This window comes from Dromiciops gliroides, chromosome 6 (genome assembly GCF_019393635.1).
Source record: "Dromiciops gliroides isolate mDroGli1 chromosome 6, mDroGli1.pri, whole genome shotgun sequence".
In the NCBI taxonomy this organism is placed as follows: Eukaryota; Metazoa; Chordata; class Mammalia; order Microbiotheria; family Microbiotheriidae; genus Dromiciops; species Dromiciops gliroides.
The window spans coordinates 85519958-85540566 of NC_057866.1; the positions used below are offsets into that span (position 1 = coordinate 85519958).

Consider the following 20609-nt stretch of genomic DNA (forward strand, 5'->3'; position numbering starts at 1 on the left):
GATTTGTATTCTTCTAATCTCTTATTATCAGTAAAGTTGCTTTTATTGTATTTGACGGGCCAAAAATGCTTGTTGTTGTTTGTCCTTCATTCTCAAAGAGGACCGTGACATTGGGGTGATGTCATGACTTGCAGTGAATTGGATTTAAGTGAGGGAGGACTATACAAGCTCACCAGACTTCCTCTTTCCTCCAGAGCCCTCTGGGTCCAGTGGCAGGATATATATCAGAATGACTAGAGATGGCCCCAGATGATTAAGGCAATTGGAGTTAATTGACTTGCCCAGGGCCACACAGCTAGCAAGTATCTGCCTGGCCCTGGAGTGAAGAGGGCCAGGAGTTCTTAATTGCATTTTAAGCCCTAAACCTGAATCACTGATCTGACCTAGGGTGGGCCTGGACAGAATATATACATTTAATTCAAGTACTAAATCTCTTATACCCACCATATCTTTGTGTGTAGTACTGAACAATGAGGGATTATCTTTAGGCAAATCAAAGTAGAGCCCTACCAAATTTTCAGTCATTAAGAAAACTTATTTTGAGTTCAGTGAACTCTATTTAATAATGAAAGGCAGCAAAGTCATACATTTTAGAAAGATTGTCAACAACAATAGTTAAGGGGGGAAAAGACAATTCAATTCACCATAACCTCATGTAGACAGTAAAGGTGAGGAAGGGAAAGGAAGTAATCATTTATTAAGTACTTACTATATGCCAGGCACTGTACTAAGCTCTATACTAATCATATCTCATTTTATCCTCATGACAACCCTGGGAGGTAGTTGTTATTATTATTCCCATTTTATAGATGAGGAAACTGAGGCACCATACATATAAGACAAAACCAAATAGCAAAACATTCACCACCAAACCTTACCTATTGTTATGTTTCCAAATCCAAGAGTCATCAGTCTTTCCTTATGTTCATTGAGTTGGTGCTTTGACTCATTCAGGACACCATTAGCCCAGAGGAGCAAATTTGTGAAGACAGAATGGATCAAGCCGAACCTAGAAAACATTGTCATTTGCTTGATGAGTAGCTCGGGGGTAGGGACTATCAAAGCAGAGTACCCAATACATTGGGACAAGGCAGAGGTAATCAATCACTCTCTTTGGGGGCAGGACCACAGGGTCCTCTCCAAACACAGAATCCAGGATTTCTATCCTAATTTCATCTCCAGTCAAATCAATCATTTGGCAAAGTTGGCCATATGCTAAACTAACAATCTACAAGCATTCCAAAAGCAGAGTTCCTGAAACTGGATCTGGATGGGTGATTAAAGATGGAAGGACTCTTAAAACATAAGAACATAGCATCTTAATCTTCTAGCTGAAAAGAATCTTAGAACATGGAATAGCAAATATTAAAGCCTCAATTCTCTGATCTTCTCAGGGTCTTTGCCCATCTATTTCTCCTTTCCTCTAGAGTCAGAGGAAGACTTTAACTCCTTGTTCAAGTCCATCCATATTCTCAATTGTGTCCCCTCCCTTGAGTTCTGTGAATTTGCTTCATCTTTCCCTTCTCATGAACCTTTTTCTTCTTTTCTTAGAAATTCTCTATCCTAATAACAATTTCCTTGACTGCTATTTATCTTTTCCTCTCTCTTCCCCTTCTCTTCCAAATTTCTAGAAAAAATCATCAAAACTAGCTATGGCCTTTTTCAAAATGCCTCCTCATCTCTCCCCTTGCAATCTGACTTTGATTTTCCTCCATTCTAATGAAAGCGTTCTCTCTAAGGTCACTAATGACCACTTCTATTCCTGTAATATTTCCCAATCTGTCCCCTCCCATCCAATCCCACTAGAATCACCCTAACTTAGACCCTCCACTTTTCTCATCTAGACCTTTTTAACAGTTTCCTAACTGGTCATCTTGTCTCCAAGTTTTCTCCCAATTTCTTCTCCAATCTATCCTCTACTACTATCCAATCAGAATTTCTAATGCCCCACTATTATCACATTATTCCTCTATTCAAAAATTCTGCAGTGACTCCCCATTGCCTGCCAAATGAAGTGTAGTCTTCTTACTCTGGTAATCAAGGTTCTTCATTATCTACCTTCAAACTATCTGCCCAGCCCTGTATGCTATCCCTGTTCATATGCTTTGCATTCTGGTCAAACTAAACTGTCTTTTGCTCTTATCCTGCCCTTTCCCAACTGCTCTCTTGCTGATGCCATACCTAGAATGCTGTCCCTCCTTTAAGGCCCAACACAGGTGCTACTTCCTCCATGAAGATATCCCCAAATCACCCCTCACCCTTTTTTTCTACCAGGTTAAGTAATAAAGGTTTATTCAATTGAATGAAAGCCAAAAGGAATTTTATATTACACACATAAAATATTATAGGTGGAATAAACTTAGAAGATGGATACAGAATGTTAGAACTGAAAGAGATTTTAGAATATCCATGTATGTATATGTGTGTCTAAATATATGCATGTCTACATACATGGATATGATGTTAAAGCTGTATGGAACTTTAAACATGATCTAATCCAATCCCTTCATTTTATAAATAAAGAAACTGAAGTCCAAAAGTGATACACTCAAAGTCAGATGGAGGTAGAGATGGTACTAAAATCATTTGAACTCTGATAATAACCCACCCCTCCCACCCCCAGCTGTCCAATGCTAACTAGAGAAACAGTATTTTGCCACTTGAATACAATGTTTATCTTTGTAAAGGGCAGAATTTCCAGGCAGGAATGAAGAATATAATAGAATCTTAGATGATATTTCTGAATCAACATGTGTGTAAAATTTGTTTGCTATTGACATTTGTACAGCCTCTGTAGATTTTATCAGTATAGTGAAATTTCTATGAGGTATTGTGTAGAGCAATTAACAAACACAGACAATAATATTTAACTCAGACTGTCTTTCATTTGCTAACAATACATATGGCTCCACTTTCTTCTTTTGTTTTTACTTCCTTGTCCAGTTGCCTTTGAGCACAATAAGTTAATTTCTGCCCTCCCTTTGCCAGCAGTCATTGACTTAACAACTAAATCTGGCTATGTTCCCTGTGTTGGTTTGATTTGGAAACTTTTCTGAGACTGGGGGGAAAATTTCCCCAAACTACCTTTATTGTGGCTTGATACTAATCACTCCAGACCACAATAAAGACCTCTCTTCCACACAATTCTGTTTCCAACTTATATTTCCTTGTCTCCTTTCCAAACTGGGACAAAAGTTAAGCCCCAACCACAAGGAAATACAGTAAGTTGGGTTCCTAGCAACAGACAGCAATCCTCAGCACAGATTTCCTATTCCTACCAGGAAACCCTTTTAGGAAAAACCCTATCCTTTTGCATGTCTAGGAGCAGATTCCGAAAAGAAGAGCCAAATGCTCTTTTCTGCTAGAATGATTAGAGTCTAGATGCTCTGAGGTAATTCATAGAAAGGGCTACATAAATGTGAACTATTAGGGGGGATATAGCAGAAAGAGCCCAGAATAATCAGAAGACTCCAATCCTCATTACATTATTTTCCAGCCACATAACTATGGGCAAGTTGATTAACTTCTCTGAGCCTCAGTTCACTCATCTTTGAAATGGGTCTAAAAACACTTGCGCTAACTACCTGAAAAGATTATCATGAGGGAAGGACTTTGTAAGCTACAAAATGCCACATAAATGCCCTGGGACCTCAACTTGCTCCTTCTTTACACTAGTATCAGAGGCACAGTATACAGAAGACACTGTCTAGACAGAAAAGTAGCCATTGTTGCCCAAAATCTAGGTGAAAGATAATGATGACAAAGGGGGTATTCTCTTTTCTGTACAAAAACATGGGGTTACTGTGTGTCAGAGGGAAGATAAAACAAAATCACAGGTTGAATCCATAATGTTGGTACAATAATATATGAATGTATGTGAATGTGTGTCTCACATGCATTTGTATTTGTCTAGATATGTGATTTCCTCAATTTGAGAAACTCCAAATATAGTAATTTCTTCATGAAAGTAGAGACTTGTCTGTAATTTATAGTTGCCTGGGCACACAAAGATTACATAACTTGTTTGTGGTTACACTATATGTGTCAAAGGCAAGTCTTGAACCAAGGTCTTTATGACTTCAAGACTGGTCATCTATTACCTACTGCATCCTGTCATATGTATCTATGTCTATATACAAATACTTATACATACGTATGTGGATATAGCTATACCTAAGGATGACAGAGTTAGAGATAGGGACAGAGACAGAGATAGAGATAGAGATAGATGATGATATAGAAATGGATATTGATATATTTCTTTGCCTTTGCGGTTCTCTATGTTTGGAATGATCTCTTTTGACCTTTTTGCCTGTTTAATTTCCATCCATCCTTTAAAGTCCATATAAAATATTACATTTCCCGGTGTGAGAAAATAATTATTAATAATGGATTTCTTGGGGCACCTAAGAATCACTTTCTCAGTGCTTTCTCCCCCCCTCCCCATTCCCCCAGAAAGTCTAATCCTTGAGAAATTTCAGCAAATCCTATTTGGGACAAACCCAAGGGAACAAAATCAATGGACATAGACTCTTTTGTCTAGTTTGGTGAAGGAATAATGGGATGGAACCACACCTAGATAATGGACTTTGCCTTGAGCAACTTGGGGTGGGGGTGGGGGGGTCTTTTGCATTATTTTCCCTGATGTAATCCATAGAGTTCATTTTCATGTAGACTACCTTCAAATCATGTCAACCAATGGAATTGAATGAGGATAACCAATTAGTTTTGATCAATGTATAATGACCCACCTCTATCAATAGAGGATATAAACCCTTGGAAGACACCATTAGGGCCTTTTCCTTTTGGGTTTTAGAGACTCTTGGTGACCCTCTTAGGACAGCATAGGTTTTGTAGGTTTTCTGAACTCGATTGGGTCTCCTTGAGACCATGTGCTGTCTCTGTGGAAGAGAGCATGGGTCTTTTCTTCTGCTCACACTAAATGCCATGCTGAAGCTCTCTTCCTGCTTTCTCTACCACATGACCTGAGACCAAGAGAAGTTAGGGAGGCTCATGGTCAATTCTTTACTAGTATATAATATTAATAAAATAAAATATGCTTACCCAAAACTGAAACCTGGAGCAATATTCATTATTTTTAAAAATATACCAGGAAACAACTATTCCTTACCTTTTAATCCTGAACTACTCTTGTCTCTGTCCTCATATAAATCCTCTATAAAGGATCCATCATTACACTGGAGTCCTTCCTCTAAGTCTTTTAACATTATGTTAATAACAATTCATTACTTGGGTTGTCCATCTATTATTCTATGCTCTGACAACTTAACCATCCAACCTATATTTCCAATCATACATTTTGTAGATGACATCTTTTATACTATTTCTTACATACAAGTCACCATTGGTAATATGTTTGAGCCTACTTATATCTTCCATATACATTTTTATTATCCTTTAGTTCGCCCATAGTCTTAGTTATTCAGAGATTGTAGTGATGTAAGATTTACAAGCATATTGAATTACCAGGAACATATCAATGTCAACTAGGAAAAACTTTGTGTCATGGATGACCTTTAGGATTATTGAAAGTGCTATACAATTCCCTAAAGGCAATTTAGCCTGCTTTCTTCCTCCTGTTCAATTTTGAGCCCAGCTCATTGTCTGTAATATCTATCTGAGTTATAAAAGTTTAGGGGTAGTTGAGTTCTATACATTAATTACCCATAAAACTCTATTTCACCGTCTGAACAGAATTCGTCTTGCATTCCCTTGTTTTCTTCCCATGTGGATAGTTAGGACTAATTATTTTGAATGATCATGGACCTCATTTAGGAGAGTCACGAATGTTTATAAAATTTTATAGAAAAGGATGGAAGAGGACTATGAGTAGGGGCACCTTACAAAATAATCAGAAGTCATTGAAGGGAAACTGGTTTAAAGAAAGCTTGGCAAGAGATGCAATTAAGTGAGTCATCCCAAGGGCATTAAAGTTGAAACTAGATGAAGTACAACAAACAAATAAAAGATGGAAAAGATCTGTAAAGAGTTTTATAATCAAGTAATTTCACCAACAAAAGACAATGGAGTCATTTGGATTCCACCAACAGAGTTCCAGAAGAGAAAAGCATTTTGACTAAACCAAATATGTGTATGGGGGAGGGGGAGGGAGGGAGTTGAATATGTGTGTTAGTGTGTGTGTGTGTATGTGTGTTTGTGTGTGTGTGTGTGTGTGTGTGTGTGTGTGTGTGTGTGTGTGAAAGAGAGAGAGGGGGAGGGAGAGAGAGAGAACTAAGGGATTGGTTCTCAAAATATATGAAGGAAGAGAAGATATCAAAGGTGTAGGATAATGTAGAATCTTATTATCATTATTATCCTAAAAAGGAAATCAAGAGAACATCAGTAATATAAATAACCTGTGTCTCTCTATGGCCTCTTTTAAATCCCCTTGAGAGAGATAATAATATTTATAAATCATTATTTAAAGGAGTGAATGCATTTTGTTTGATAAAACATGTTTCTAAAAAAGAATATTATAATCAGCATTTGAAGCAATTATTTTCTTTTACCTTTCAAGTGTTTTGAAAGACTGGATAATATCCTTTGCATGCCCCCAAAGGAAATATACCTGGGTAAAAATAAATGCAGAAAAAAGTATCACTAGGAAAGTTGTCATTATCTTTGAAAACATGAGAATCTATAGACAGACAATAGCAAAATGGAGGGCTGAAACTAAGGAGATAGTTCTATTTAGAAGAAATCCATTCCAATCAGTGTATATTATAATTAGTCTAGTGTCTTTGGCCCTAAAATGGTTCAAGTGAAATTCAGAATGAATCACACAATTATAAATTCACTTTTTTAACAATATTTTTTGAAATATTCTGACATAGAATGTCAGAACTAGAAGGAACCTTAAGGAAAACCTAATCCAGTGCCATCATTTTGCATATGAGGAAACTCAGGCCCCGAGAGGGAATGTTGACCTGCTCAGAGTCATGCAAAAAGTCAGTGGTAGAGCTAAGAATAAAATACATAAAAGATTCTTATTCTTGCTATACTATATGTACACTTTTGATCTTCTACTGATTCCCAGGGTCCTTCAAAAATCATCTAGCAAAAAAGAAAAGAAAAGAAAAGAAAAGAAAAGAAAAGAAAAGGAATTTTTTTAATCTATAAATAAATAAATAAGGATGATCTAACACAACAACCTCTTCATTTTTACAGATGAAAGAAGTGAAGCCCAAAAAGGTTAACGGATTTGTCCAAAGTCACACAATTAATAAATAGCAGAACTTGAATTTGAATCCAGCTCCTCTGAAACCACATTAATGTTCTTTCTATTCCATTGTGTTACTGAAACGATTTCAGAACTGAGTCTAGTTTGTAAATAAAACATTTCTATTACTAAGAGACCAGAACACTAATTCCAAGACCACCGGTTCCTCTCTGTATGTAAGAGGAGAAAAAGGATCATTTATTATTTTTATTATATTTATTATATTACCATCAAGTCAGATGTTATTTTATGTTCCAGTATTTTTAAAGCCAAGAAGTAAAATATAAAAATATAAGATGCATGTAATGATTTTATTTTGAGCCATTGCTATCTCTTTTAAACACATTTATAACATTTATGTTTCCAGAGAGAAACCATATTCTTCCATTTAAAATTAAAAGCTGGCATATCAAAGAAATTTAATTTTTTTCCTTATGTATTTCCTTATTCGAAATGCATCATTAAAATAACTCTTTTCCTCAAAACTTAGCATTTCAACAAAGTTGAGTGAAATGAAAAATGGTCAGATAAATTTATCATCAGATAAGATAAAAAGCATAATTCAGGCAAATCTATCAAAAAATAAATTTACCCAAATTGATATAAAAATAGATGACAAAACAGTTAATTGATTTTAGGCAAGAGCAAATGTTTTTAATATTTGAAAATTTATCCATATACATTATATATTCTAATTAGATATCATGAGCAGCTAGGTGGTGCAGTGGATAGAGTGCCGGGTCTGAAGTCAGGAAGACTTATCTCCCTGAGTTCAAATCTGGCCTTAAATACTTACTAGCTGTGTGACCCTGGGTAAGTCGCTTAACCATGTTTACCTCAATTTCCTCATCTGTAAAATAAGCTGGAAAAAGAAATGGCAAACCACTCTAGTATCTTTGCCAAGAAAACCCCAAATGGGGTCACAAAGAGTCAGACACAACTTAACAACAACAAAAATTAAATATTACATCATTTTCAATAATTCAGAGATATGTAACTTCATCTTTGTGAGTCCTCCCTCTAATAAAGGCAGATTGAAATCCATTTGAAACTTAGTACATGGGCTTCAAGATTTGTTGAGGATAAAATTATAGCTAATCTTTGTATTGCATTTAAAACTTCACAAAGTTCTTTACATGCACTGTCTCACTTGATCTTATGAGATAGATGCCATCATCATCCTCATTTTACAGACTGAGAAAGATTAGGTGACTTGCCCAGGGTCACCCAGCCCATAGGTATCTGAGGCAGAATTCGAATTCAGGTCTTTGTGACTCTGGTTCTAGCACTCGATGCACTGTGTTACACTGCCTTTCTGTAGCCTTTCTTTCAGACTTTGTTAGGATGGTTCTTGGAAAACAGATGTGCAATCCATCACCAGAACACATTCAGGGCCTCTGCAGTCATGCAAGACCTTCCAGAACTTTGGCTCCATCACCATTACCTTTAAGAGCTCCAGGCCATCTCCTTTTCTTCAAGACCCAGCTCAGATGTCGCATCCACCGTGAAGACTCCAGCTAAAGGCAAATTCCCTCTCCTACCTTCACTCTGCACTTATGTATGTATTCACCCTTGTATTATAGTTCTTTGTGTCACTGCCTTAGCCCCTCTGCTAGACTGTGGGCTCTTCAGTGGCAGAGACAATGTCTTACTACTACCTGTGTGGCTAAAACAGGGCCTCCCACACAGTTGGCCCATAATATGCATCCATTGATTTGAACTGAAAGGGAAGAGAATCAGCAGTTACATAGCTCCTACTATGTGTTAGGCACTGTGCTCAGCAGTTTTTTTTAATATTTTTATTTTTATTTAATATTTTTAACAAATATCTCATTTGATCCTCACAACAACCTTGGGAGGCAGATGCTATTATTATCCCCATTTTGCTGATGAGGAAACTGAGACAGACAAAGGTTAAGTGACTTGCCCAGGGACACACAGTGTCTGAGGGCCAGATTTGAATTCAGGTCATCCTGACTCTTGGCCCAGAGCTATATCCACTACACCACTAATTCTATAGAAACTGCACATGTCCCCTTCCCCAGTGAACTGGAACGGGACAAAGATCTGTGCCTTGGTTTCCTCATCTACAAAACAGGGGTACTAACACTTGCACTATCTGCATCACAGGGTTGTTGTGAGGAAAAGGATTTAAAAATTGTTAAGTGCTATAGAAATGGGAGCTACTGCTGTTATTACCTTTTGTAGCTGTAATGCCTACTAGAGTGCCTTGCACACAAGAGGTTCTTTTTTCCTTTTTTTTTTTTTTGGTGGGGCAATGAAGGTTAAGTGACTTGCCCAGGGTCACACAGCTAGTAAGTGTCAAGTATCTGAGGTCAGATTTGAACTCAGGTCCTCCTGAATCCAGAGCCAGTGCTTTATCCACTGTGCCACCCAGCTGCCCCAAGAGGTTCTTAATAAATGGGTATTGCATGAAGCTTATAAAACAGCTAGATGGTGGAGGGGATAGAGCAGGGTGTGGAGTCAAGAAGACCTGAGTTCAAATCCAGCCTCATACACTTATTAGCTGGGTGACCCTGGCCAAGTCACTTAACCCTGTTTGCCTCAGTTTCCTCATCTGTACAATCAGCTGGAGAAAGAAATGCAAACCACTACAGCATCTGCCAAGAAAACCCCAAATTGGGGCAGGAGGGGCACTTTAAATGACTAAACTTATTAATCTTATGAATCAGTGATAGTGGAGGCATGAGAATGCAAAATACCTTTACTTTCTGATTGTTGCCCCATCAATTTGACTTTAATATGAACTCAAGTGAGTATAAACCACAGGATAAACTGCTTTTTTTAAACCATTCTGTATCCTTTTGTTTTATACTCCTCTGACGTACTTATCATGTAATACTTTGCATCACAGATAACACAATTGGGTTGTATCTTCCTTGCCATGATAAACCTGTAGTTTTCAAAGGGTGTGCCAGGAATTTAGGCTACATGTGACAGATGCCATAAGAAATTTAGCAACTATAAATAACCTATGATTTCAAAAGTCTCCCAATTCTCCCACAGTGTGCCACAATTCTTTGTCACATAGAATAGTACAATTCTGGGAGCAAAATGAGGTCAAGAACCACTGAGCTAGACCATATTCCATGAGGGCAGGAAAGTAAGTGAGAGATCACACCATAACATCAACTCTTTTTTTTTTTTTTTTTTGGTGAGGCAATTGAGGTTAAGTGACTTGCCCAGGGTCACACAGCTAGTAAGTGTCAAGGATCTGAGGCCAGATTTGAACTCAGGTCCTCCTGAATCTAGGGCCGGTGCTCTATCCACTGAGCCACCTAGCTGCCCCCATAGCATCAACTCTTAACTAAACTCAATGTCTCCTCCAGGTCCTAACATGGTCCTCTGCACATAGTAGGAGATTAGCAAAGAGGTGTCAAATATGTGTTGAATAATCAGTTTAATAGGAAGAAAGTAAAATCATTTTACCTGTGAGAGAGTATGTATTGAATGGGCAACTGGAAAGACTCCTTCCGTTGGTGATAAACATTCTGCAAATCCAACAAAGTATCCAACTTTAAAGCAACCTAGAACAATGGTGATGGCAGCAAAAAGGGTGATACTGCCTGAAAGAACAAAAGGTTAATGGGCAGCAAACATTTCAGAATCATTTCTCAATAAACAAGAAGATTGGTCTTGAATAGCTCAAGAAGACAAATAAGCAAGAGAAACATTGAATTGTGGCTCTTGCTATAATGCTTAAGCTCTTCTTAGAGCCTTCTGTTCATCTATAGAACATTGTCACTGGACCCAATAAAAGTGGCCACAAAGGGCCTTGTATCACATACAGTAGGCAGCTAGGCACCAAACACAGTCATCTATGGCACTCACAAAGAAGAACGAACAATAAAGGTACAGTTCTTGACCTAAGATTGCTCCAAAGAAAAGTAACATAACCACTCAACATTCCATTTCTATTGTTCACCAGGTTATAGGAAGAAGTGCAAAGAGCTTTCTTTTTGTTTCTGGAAAGAAACAAATGATATTGGGATCCTTGCAAAGATTCAGGTCTCAGCCACAATATATTAAACTTGTTTGGAATGATAAGTGTTTGTTGAAATGTTAAATTGAATTTGACATTTATTCCCATTCAACAAACACTTATTAAACAACTACTAGGAGGCATAAGCCTGGTGCCACACACAGAGCCCTGGACTTGTGGTCAGAAAGGCCTGGGTTCAAATCCTACTTCAGACATTCAGCAATTGTATGACCCTAAGCAAGTCACTTAAGCTCTCTCAACCCCAATGGCCTCTCCTGGACATATATACAAAAGACACAAGGACAATGAGGAAATAGCCTTTATCTCACAGGACAAGTGTAAGGATGAAATAAGATGATGAACATAAGAAAATTTACAAACTTTAAAGGTCCTAAATAAACCTCAATTATTTTTGAGGCAGCCAGGGTAGAGGGCCAGAGTATTAAAACTGAAGCCAAGAGAGACCTGAATTCAAATCCTGCCCCTGACTCTTCTTAGCTATGTAACCATAAGTTAGTCATTTAACCTTTTGGAAGCCTCTTAACTTTTTTTTTTTAATTCTTCTGTAAAGTGGGTAGAATAATAACTATACAAGATGTCCAAAAAATCTTAGCACAATTTTAAGTTTTTATAGCTTTAACACTTTGCAATTATTAAAGATATCTATATTTTATATATACATATATATCATTGTATACACACGTACATATATGTATATATACCATCATGAGTTCTTTGGAATTGTCTCGGATCATTGTATTGTTGAGAAGAGCAAAGTTATTCATAGCTGATCATCGCAAAGTGTTGCTGTTATTATGTACAATGATCTCCTGGTTCTGCTCACTTCACTTTGCATTAGTTAGTGTAAGTCTTTCCAGGTTTTTCTGAAATCCACTATAAAGCAGTTCTTTTAGAAACTAGGAACTTCCAGTCAATTGGGGAATGGCTGAACAAAGTATGGTATATGAATGTGATGGAATATTATTATTCTCTAAGAAATTATGAAGGGGATGATTTCAAAGAAACCTTGTTAGATTTGTATGAGCTGATGCGAAGTCAAATGAGCAGAACAAGGAGAATGATTTATATAATAACCGTAGTGTAACAACAAACAACTCTGAAAGACTTAGGAGCTCTGATCAACACAATGACTGACCAAAATTCCAGAGGACTCATGATGAAACATCCTACCCACCTCCAGACAGAGAACTGATGGACTCAGAGTGTAAAATAAGAATTTTGTCTTTTGTGAGATTTTTGTGTTTTTTTTAATATGGCCAGTTTGGGATGTATTTGCTTGAATATAAAAATAATATATATTCATATATGTATGTATGTATATGTATGTGTATAATATATACAAATATATGCTTTATTTTTCTTGATTTCTCAGTGTAGAGGCAAGGAATAGTGGGAGGAAGAGAATTCAGACCTGAACATTTAATTTTTTGGAAATGACTTTTGAAACTAAAAAAAAATTACTCATTGGTAATATGATATGATGTAACTTGGATGGTGCATGGTGGACTTAGAGTTGGAAAACCTGAGTTTGAGTTCAGGCTCTGCAGCTTACTAATTGTGTGACCTTGGCAAGTCACTTAACCTTCCATTATTCACACATAAAATAGAATGGTTAGACTCATGTCAGGGCAGCTACATGGCACATTGGATACAGCATTGAACTTGAAATCAGGGAAATTCATGTTTGTAAGTTCAAATCCAATCTCAGACATTTACTTGTTGTGTGACCCTGAGCAAATCACTTAACCTTCCCTGTATGCTTCAGTTTCCTCATCTATAAAATGAGGTGGAAAAGAAAATGGCAAACCATTCCAGTATCTTTACCAAGAAAGCCTCAAATGGGGTCACAAAGGGTCAAACACAAACAAACAACAAAAAGAACCATCTCAATTCTAGGTGCCTTCTAGTTGGGATAGTCTATGATTCTAGGATCTAGGTACCATAAGGAATCAGCAAAGTACAGATGGCAGCATTCCTATAGCAATATTTTCATTGGCTCCATCTTTTCCCCACCCCAGACCACAATTCCTAAGAAAACTAGATTGCCTGAGAAATGAATGGCTGGAGAAATCTTGGGTAAAATTCAATTTTCAGAATAGAGGAAAAAGAATCCCTAGCACTTCAAAAAGCAGGACAGGAACTGGGAGGAGCAATTCTTTCCCACAGAGATTGACTTCAACTAGCCTTTTCTCTCCATACAATCACTCCCATGGGAAAACACTATAGTCATGTTACAAAGTCACAGAATTGTTGCATTAACCTTGTATGTTAGCTGAGTCTAGATCTCGATCATTAATTTAGTGCTGATTTATCACAAAGCATCACGAATTTGGAGCTTTAAACAGCCTTAAATATCATCTACAGTGTCTTTCTCAACTTTCCATCTGCCCTAGTACCTGGCACAAGCCTGGGTCCAAAGTAGTTATTCAGCAAATGTGAAAAATCAGAGGATCAGCTTTAAATCCAGCAGCTGCCAGATTATCTAGTCCAATGCCATAATTTTACAAATAAGGAAACTGAGGTCCAAAGAGTAGACATGACTTCCTACAGTTGCTATGCCACTTAGCCAAGGGAAGTGACCACAGGAACAATAATGGGGGCAGGGGGAAAGAGGGGGAAGATGATGATTTTGCTTCCCAAAAGTATGGAGATCAGGAGGAATTTTGTAGTGACCTACATGAAGTCTATAATGGCCAAGTATATGTCTTTCTAGAAGAGAAGATAAAGCAGCTCAATGAAAGGCTTTCTTAGGGTCTAGGTTTTTGGAGTGGAGGGGTTGAGGAATCAATTTTTTTTTGCAGGGTAATGAGGGTTAAATGATTTGCCCAGGGTCACACAGCTAGTTAAGTGTCAAGTGTCTGAGGCTGGATTTGAACTCAGGTCCTCCTGAATCCAAGGCCAGTGCTTTATCCACTGTGCTACCTAGCTGCCCCCAGAAGAATCAGTTTTTTTTTAAAAATAGGGACTTCAATGTAAAAACAAATAAGAAATTAATCAGAGAACAATGAAATCTTGACTTATGTCAAGAGGGCAGGTGGAGGCTGTTAGTGGTGAAAAAATATGACACAAGAGAGAAAGGAAAGAAAATCTCTGAGCATTTAGAACTAAGAGATAAGATCTAGAAGAGACCTCAGAGGATATCTAGTCCAACTCCCTCATTTTTTTTAACAGGTAAGGAAACAGACCAATGGAGGTTAAGTGGCTTGATCCAAGTCAATACAGGTAGTCAATTTGAATTCAGGTTCTTTGTGTCCCAACCCAGGGATTTTTCAGGTGCACCATATAAGCTCTTCCAAAGAGGCAGAAACTGGGCCCTCTGAGGAGGAATGAATAAATAAATGAAAAAGTAAAATCACTGTGTATGACTGTGGGGAAAAACTGAAAAGTAAGACAGTCTCTGCTTTCAGTGAGTTCATATTGTAACAAGGAAGACAAGAAGCAGCTCACTGTCATCCAAGGAATGATGACCTGACTACTGATGTGCCATTTGTCAGCTGAACGATTCGTAAAGGTGAGAGGGGAAAGAGGAGAATAATTGTGATTGGTGAGCCCCTGCTGAGAGGGGGAAGTTATTGGTCAACCTATCGATAACCATTGTTGTTGTTGTTCAGCTGAGTCCAGTTCTTCGTGACCCTATATGGGGTTTTCTTGCCAAAGATCCTGGAGTGGTTTGCCATTTCCTTCTCCAGTGTATTAGGCAAATAGATGTTAATTAGACTTGCCCAGGGTCACATAGCTAGTGAGAGTCTGAGGTCAGATTTGAACTCAGGTCTTCCTAACTCCAGGCCCAGCACTTTATATAATCATTAAAGAGGTTGAACTGTCTTACTGGGGAATATAGCCAGGAAACCTCTTGATAAGACTTTTCAAACATGTATCTACATTCTGGCAGGCACAAAAGATATAATGAGAAGGGATCTTTCAAAAAACAACAACAACAACAACAACAACAACAACCATTGTCAAGAATTATAAAGTCCTGAACAAGAAACTTATGAGACACAAGCAGAGTTTTCATCACTGCTACAAACCTTCTGAAGCAATTACCTCAGAAGGGAATGGCATATTTGGTTTTAAAACATGGTAACTGAGATTACCATTTGGATTTCTACACCATGACTTAAAATATAAGAACGATAGCTCTTAGCCAGGGAGGGAATAGATCTAAGAAGGGCTAGTAAAGATGTACCTTTAAAAGAAAAGGAAGAGAAATTTGCCAGTGTATCTCCATCAAGAAAGACACCTTAAGAACAACAAAAAAAAGAAAACTTGGTGGGGGGGCAGCTAGGTGGCACACTGGATAAAGCACCAGCCCTGGATTCAGGAGTACCTGAGTTCAAATCTGGCCCCAGACACTTGACACTTACTAGCTGTGTGACCCTGGGCAAGTCACTTAAACCCCTTCCCCTCCCCCAAAAGAAAGAAAGAAAGAAAAAAAGATACCTTAGAGAGTAGCTACAATGTAAAATACAAAGCTTATGAATAGAAAAGTTCAGAAACTCATAGGAGACAAAATCCCTAAAAGGAGCCCCAATAAGACCCATGAGTCTTACATGTCTATGCACAAACACACAAAGAATGGGTAAAAAGCAAGATGAACTAAAGATCCAATTTTTTTCTGTGTATATTTCTTTAATTACATTATATTGATCCCTTTTTTACTTGCTATCCATAGGATTTTCCTGGCAAAGATACTGAAGTGGTTTACCATTTCCTTCTCCCGTGTGTCCCCATTTTACAGATAAGCAAACTCAGGTAAACAGGGTTAAGTGATTTGCCCAGGGTTGCATGGCTAGTAAGTGTCTGAGGTCAATTTGAACTCAGGTCTTCTTGACTCCATGCCCAGAACTCTATTCTCAGACCAATAAAAGACCAAGGAAAGAGGAAATAAACTGTTTTCTTCACAGGTAATCCTTCAAGCTGTAATGAATGGAGACACTTTAGAATTTGTATAAAGATATTTTTACCATGTCTTTTGTCACTCCTATGGCTGAGTAAAGTCTGGGAAGTCATCCTATAAAGGTATCCATTACAGTAATCATCTTGAGGCCTTTGTCTACCCAGTTATAAGCTGAGCTGAACAGATATGAAGAGGATGGGGCTCTTCTTGGTGGGGTTGGAGATTACTTTCTGTGGGGTTGCTGGGAAGGCCAGGCTTAAAGGTTTGAGAGACCTAAATGAAGTGGCAACGGCAAGCCAACATTGGCAATAGGCACAATTAGAGAGGGTAACAGGAAAAAAAGAGAGGAGGCTCTGAATTTGGCCCCACTGGAGTTGGGGAAATCAAATAATCCAACCAATTTAGAATTGTAAAATAGGTTTATGGAGACTTTCCTGAGATTTGGGGAGGACAAGGCAGCTGACAGGACAGCAGCAGTGCTGGTGTGTCTGGACCCAAGCTTCCATTCTTTCCCTCACCCTCAACCTGCCAAGGAATGTTCTGTAAGGTCCTGAAACTCACCAAGGTGTTTCACAAGTAACTGAGACTTCAACAAAGATGGTTTGGGGCAAGTTCTAGAAGAGTTCTAGAGGAGATGAAAACTTGATGTGAAAAGAACCAGCCTGTTGTCATTCAGGTTAAATGATATGGACAAAGTGACTTGATTCTGATAAGCACATTTTGGCCTCTTTTTTGATGGAAAATCTATGAACTATCCCATATTTGTATGGCCAACTTCTTCCAATTAGAGATCTCCAGCAGGAAGATTTGATGATACCTCATCAAGCCCTCTGCAATGTCACACGTTAACTGAAGAAACTGAATAGTTGATTTTGGGGGGGGGGGCAGGGCAATGAGGGTTAAGTAACTTGCCCAGGGTCACACAGCTAGTAAGTGTCAAGTGTCTGAGGCCAGATTTGAACTCAGGTCCTCCTGAATCTGGTGCTTTATCCACTGTGCCACCTAGCTGCCTCCAATTATTATTTTTTTTAAATCTCTTGCCCCCCCCAAAAAAATCTCTTGCCCCAAACATGAGATGTTTGGATTCAGAGGAAGAATTAAATATTGCAAAGTAACAAAATCCCCCAAATCCTACACATTTAAGTGTGGTGTCTAAAAAACTATAGAGAATTTGGAAATGATGGTATTTGAATTTTATTTCAGGTAAAAACACCAGCCAGTACTTTTACCTATATGAAAATGTGATTAATTAATTAGGCAAGGAAGTCTAAAGCATATATTGTCAAAAGTGTGAAAACACTAGCAAAATTCCCTCTTTGCAATTGTCTTGAACCTTGTCTGCTACAAACCTGTCCTCTTCTCCCCTTAGTATGCAGGAACCCAGAGCTGGAAGGGACCTCCTTCCTTATGTTATTGCAGTATTTAAAGTCACAAGGAGGAGAACTTTTTAGTGTCCTGGCAAAGCATTCTCAGTTTTCATCATGCAGTTTCTAACACCTGTCTCATGAAATTATTTCAGTTTTCCTGCTAAATGAATAACTTGAATTGTTTTCATTTGTTTTTGGACGCAATCAGGGTTAAGTGACTAGCCCAGGGTCACACAGCTACTAAGTGTCTGAGGTCAGATTTGAACTCAGGTGCTCCCGGCTCTACAGTCAGTGCTCTGTCCACTGTACCACTTAGCTACCTTAAATAACTTATTTTTTAAAAAAGACAGTCAGGGGGCAGATAGGTGGCACAGTAGATAGAGCACCGGCCCTGGATTCAGGAGGACCTGAGTTCAAATCTGGCCTCAGACATTAGACACTTACTAGCTGTGTGACCCTGGGGAAGTCACTTAACCCCAATTGCCTCACCAAAAAAAAAAAAAGACATTCAGAATATGGAAGCAAAGGAAGATATGGAAGGGTATATACAAAAGCATGCTCTATTCCTCTAATAAAAATGTTAGGAGCATTAAAGCTGAGGTTTGCAAAAAATGCTAAGGAGAACCCCTCCCCCCTCAAAAAAGGGAGTCTTAGCATTACTAGAAAAAGGAATAATAATAACAAAAGCATAGGTCACCATTAGAGTTGGGTGAGGTTCTGATTTAGACATAACAGATGAAAAATGGGGGAGGGAACAAGCATTTATTAAAACAAAGTGGCTTAACTCATTTTCCTTCTATCTTTTTTTTTCAAGGAAGATGATCTTTAGACTTGAAAGGACTGAACCCAAGTAAAAGAGGGAAAGGAAGGTAATAAGCACTTATTAAGCACCTACTATATGCAAGGTACTGTGCTAAACATTTTGTAGCTATTATCTCATTTGCTCTTCACCACAAGCCTGGGAGATAAGTACTATTATTAACCTCATTTTACAGTCGAGGAAGCCAAGGCAAACTGGGGTTAAGTGCCTTGCTCAGGGTCACACAGCTAGTAAGGGTCTGAGATCTGAACACAGATCTTCCTGATTCCTAGCTACCTAGGACTGCACTACCTAGCTAGCTTTAGACAGAAGGTAAGTGCTCTGCTAGCTGCCTGTGATGAGTTCAGGTCAGCAAGACATGATAAGCTATATCACATAATACCAGAATTTTAAAAGAAAACAAAAAAACACCCTATCTTCTGTGCCACTTTCATTTACCTATGGAAGATAATGGAGAATAAGAGTACTTTGGAAATAGGGAAGGGAAAATGTCACAATTTTATAAAAAAAAAAAAGGAATGACTATAGGCTGGTAAAATTGACAGATTCTTGACAAAATACTAGAATGTATTATTAAAAGAACAGCCAGGGCACAGCTAGGTGGTGCAGTGGATAAAGTATTGGCCCTGAATTCAGGAGGACCTGAGTTCAAATCCAACCTTAGATACTTGACACTTACTAGCTGTGTGACTCTGGGCAAGTCACTTAACCCTCATTGCCCACGCAAAAAAAAAACAACAACAACAACAACAAAAACAAACAAAAAACAAAAGAACAGCCAGTGGACATCTAGGAAAAGAAGCAGCAAATCCAAAGAAAACTTACTTGAGAATGGGGCACACCAAACTAATCTCGTTTAATTTTTTGATAGAGTTACTAGACTGATAGACCAGGGAAATGTTATAGATATAGCTTACCTAGATGTTGGCAAAATATTTAACAAAATCTCTTGGTATTCTTGTGGAAATAATGACAAGATGTGGGTTAGGCAACAGAACAAGTGGATTTGGAATTGATGGTCCAATTTCAACCTGGAAATTGATCTCTAATGGAAAATTGCCTGGATGTGTGCTTGGTCCTGTGTTGTTTACCATTTTTATCAATGGCTTGAATAAAGGCATGAGTAGCATTCTTATTGGATTGCAGATCTACCCAGCTCAGCTATCCAGAAGCGATAGGTAATTTACACAGAGTCAGAATTCAAGAAGGTCCCAATAGGCTAGAATGTTGGACTGAATCTAAGATGATGAAATTTAATAGGGGTGAATGTAAAGTTTTGGGCTAGACTTCAGCTGAAAAAAATTTAGGGGTTTTAGTAAGAGGCAAGATCAATGTGAGTCAACAGTGTGATGTCAACCTAAAAAAAGCAATTGCAGCATTAGACTAAATTGAAAGAAGTATAGTCACTGAGACTAGGGAAGTGATATCCTGCTATACTTTGCCTTGGTTAGCCTGCATTTGGAATGCTATGTTCAGTTCTGTGCACCAAATTTCATTGATTCATGTATTAATTAACTTATTTGTTTGTTTAAAGTAATAAACCTTTTTATTTATAGTTTGGGGTTCCAATTTTTATCCCTGCTTCCCTCCCTCCCTTACCCCTTCCCTGAGGTGATAAGCAATCAGATATAGGTTATACATGTATGATTATGTAAAACATTACCATATTAGTCATTTTCTATAAGAAAACTTGAATAAAAGAAAAAATTAAAGTGAAAAATAGCATGTTTCAGTCTATGTTCCATCAATATCAGTTCTTTCTTTGGAGGTGGATAGTATGTTTCATCAAAAGTCCTTTGGGATTGTCTTGGATCATTGTATTGTTGAGAATAGTCAAGTCATTCACAGTTCTGCTCACTTTACTTTACATCAGTTCATACAAGTCTTCCCAGGCCTTTCTAAAATCATCCTGTGCACCAAATTTTAAGGATATCAATAAAATGAAAAGCATCCCAAAGAAGGTAACTAGGATGAAGTTAATTCCTAAAGACAGGGGATGTTTATACTACAGAAGAGAAGACTTAGGGAAGATATAATACTACTAATAGCTTACATTTAGACATTGCTTTATTATTTACAAAGAGCTTCCATGCAATTCTCATTTGATAGCTATCCTCAAATATCTGAAGGGTTATCAGTGAAGATGGAACAGATGGTTCAGCTTGGTCCCAGAGGAAAGAACTAGGAGCAATGGATGGAAATGAAAGAGTGAAAAATCTTTGTAACAATTAGACTCATTCAGAAGGGGAATAGACCTC

At 37.9% G+C, this 20609-nt stretch overlaps 1 protein-coding gene across 1 annotated transcript in view; it reads right to left on the reverse strand.

Annotated features, from left to right (window-relative positions):
• The window catches only part of OTOP1 (otopetrin 1), a 48768-nt gene that overhangs the window by 22513 nt on the left and 5646 nt on the right, over positions 1 to 20609 (reverse strand). Inside the window, exons 2-4 of the mRNA XM_043972225.1 lie at positions 10691 to 10827; positions 6531 to 6589; positions 879 to 1009 (exon numbers count right to left, since the gene is read on the reverse strand). Coding sequence (XP_043828160.1) covers positions 879 to 1009; positions 6531 to 6589; positions 10691 to 10827 — 327 coding nt within the window. The remainder of the gene's footprint in view (positions 1 to 878; positions 1010 to 6530; positions 6590 to 10690; positions 10828 to 20609) is intronic.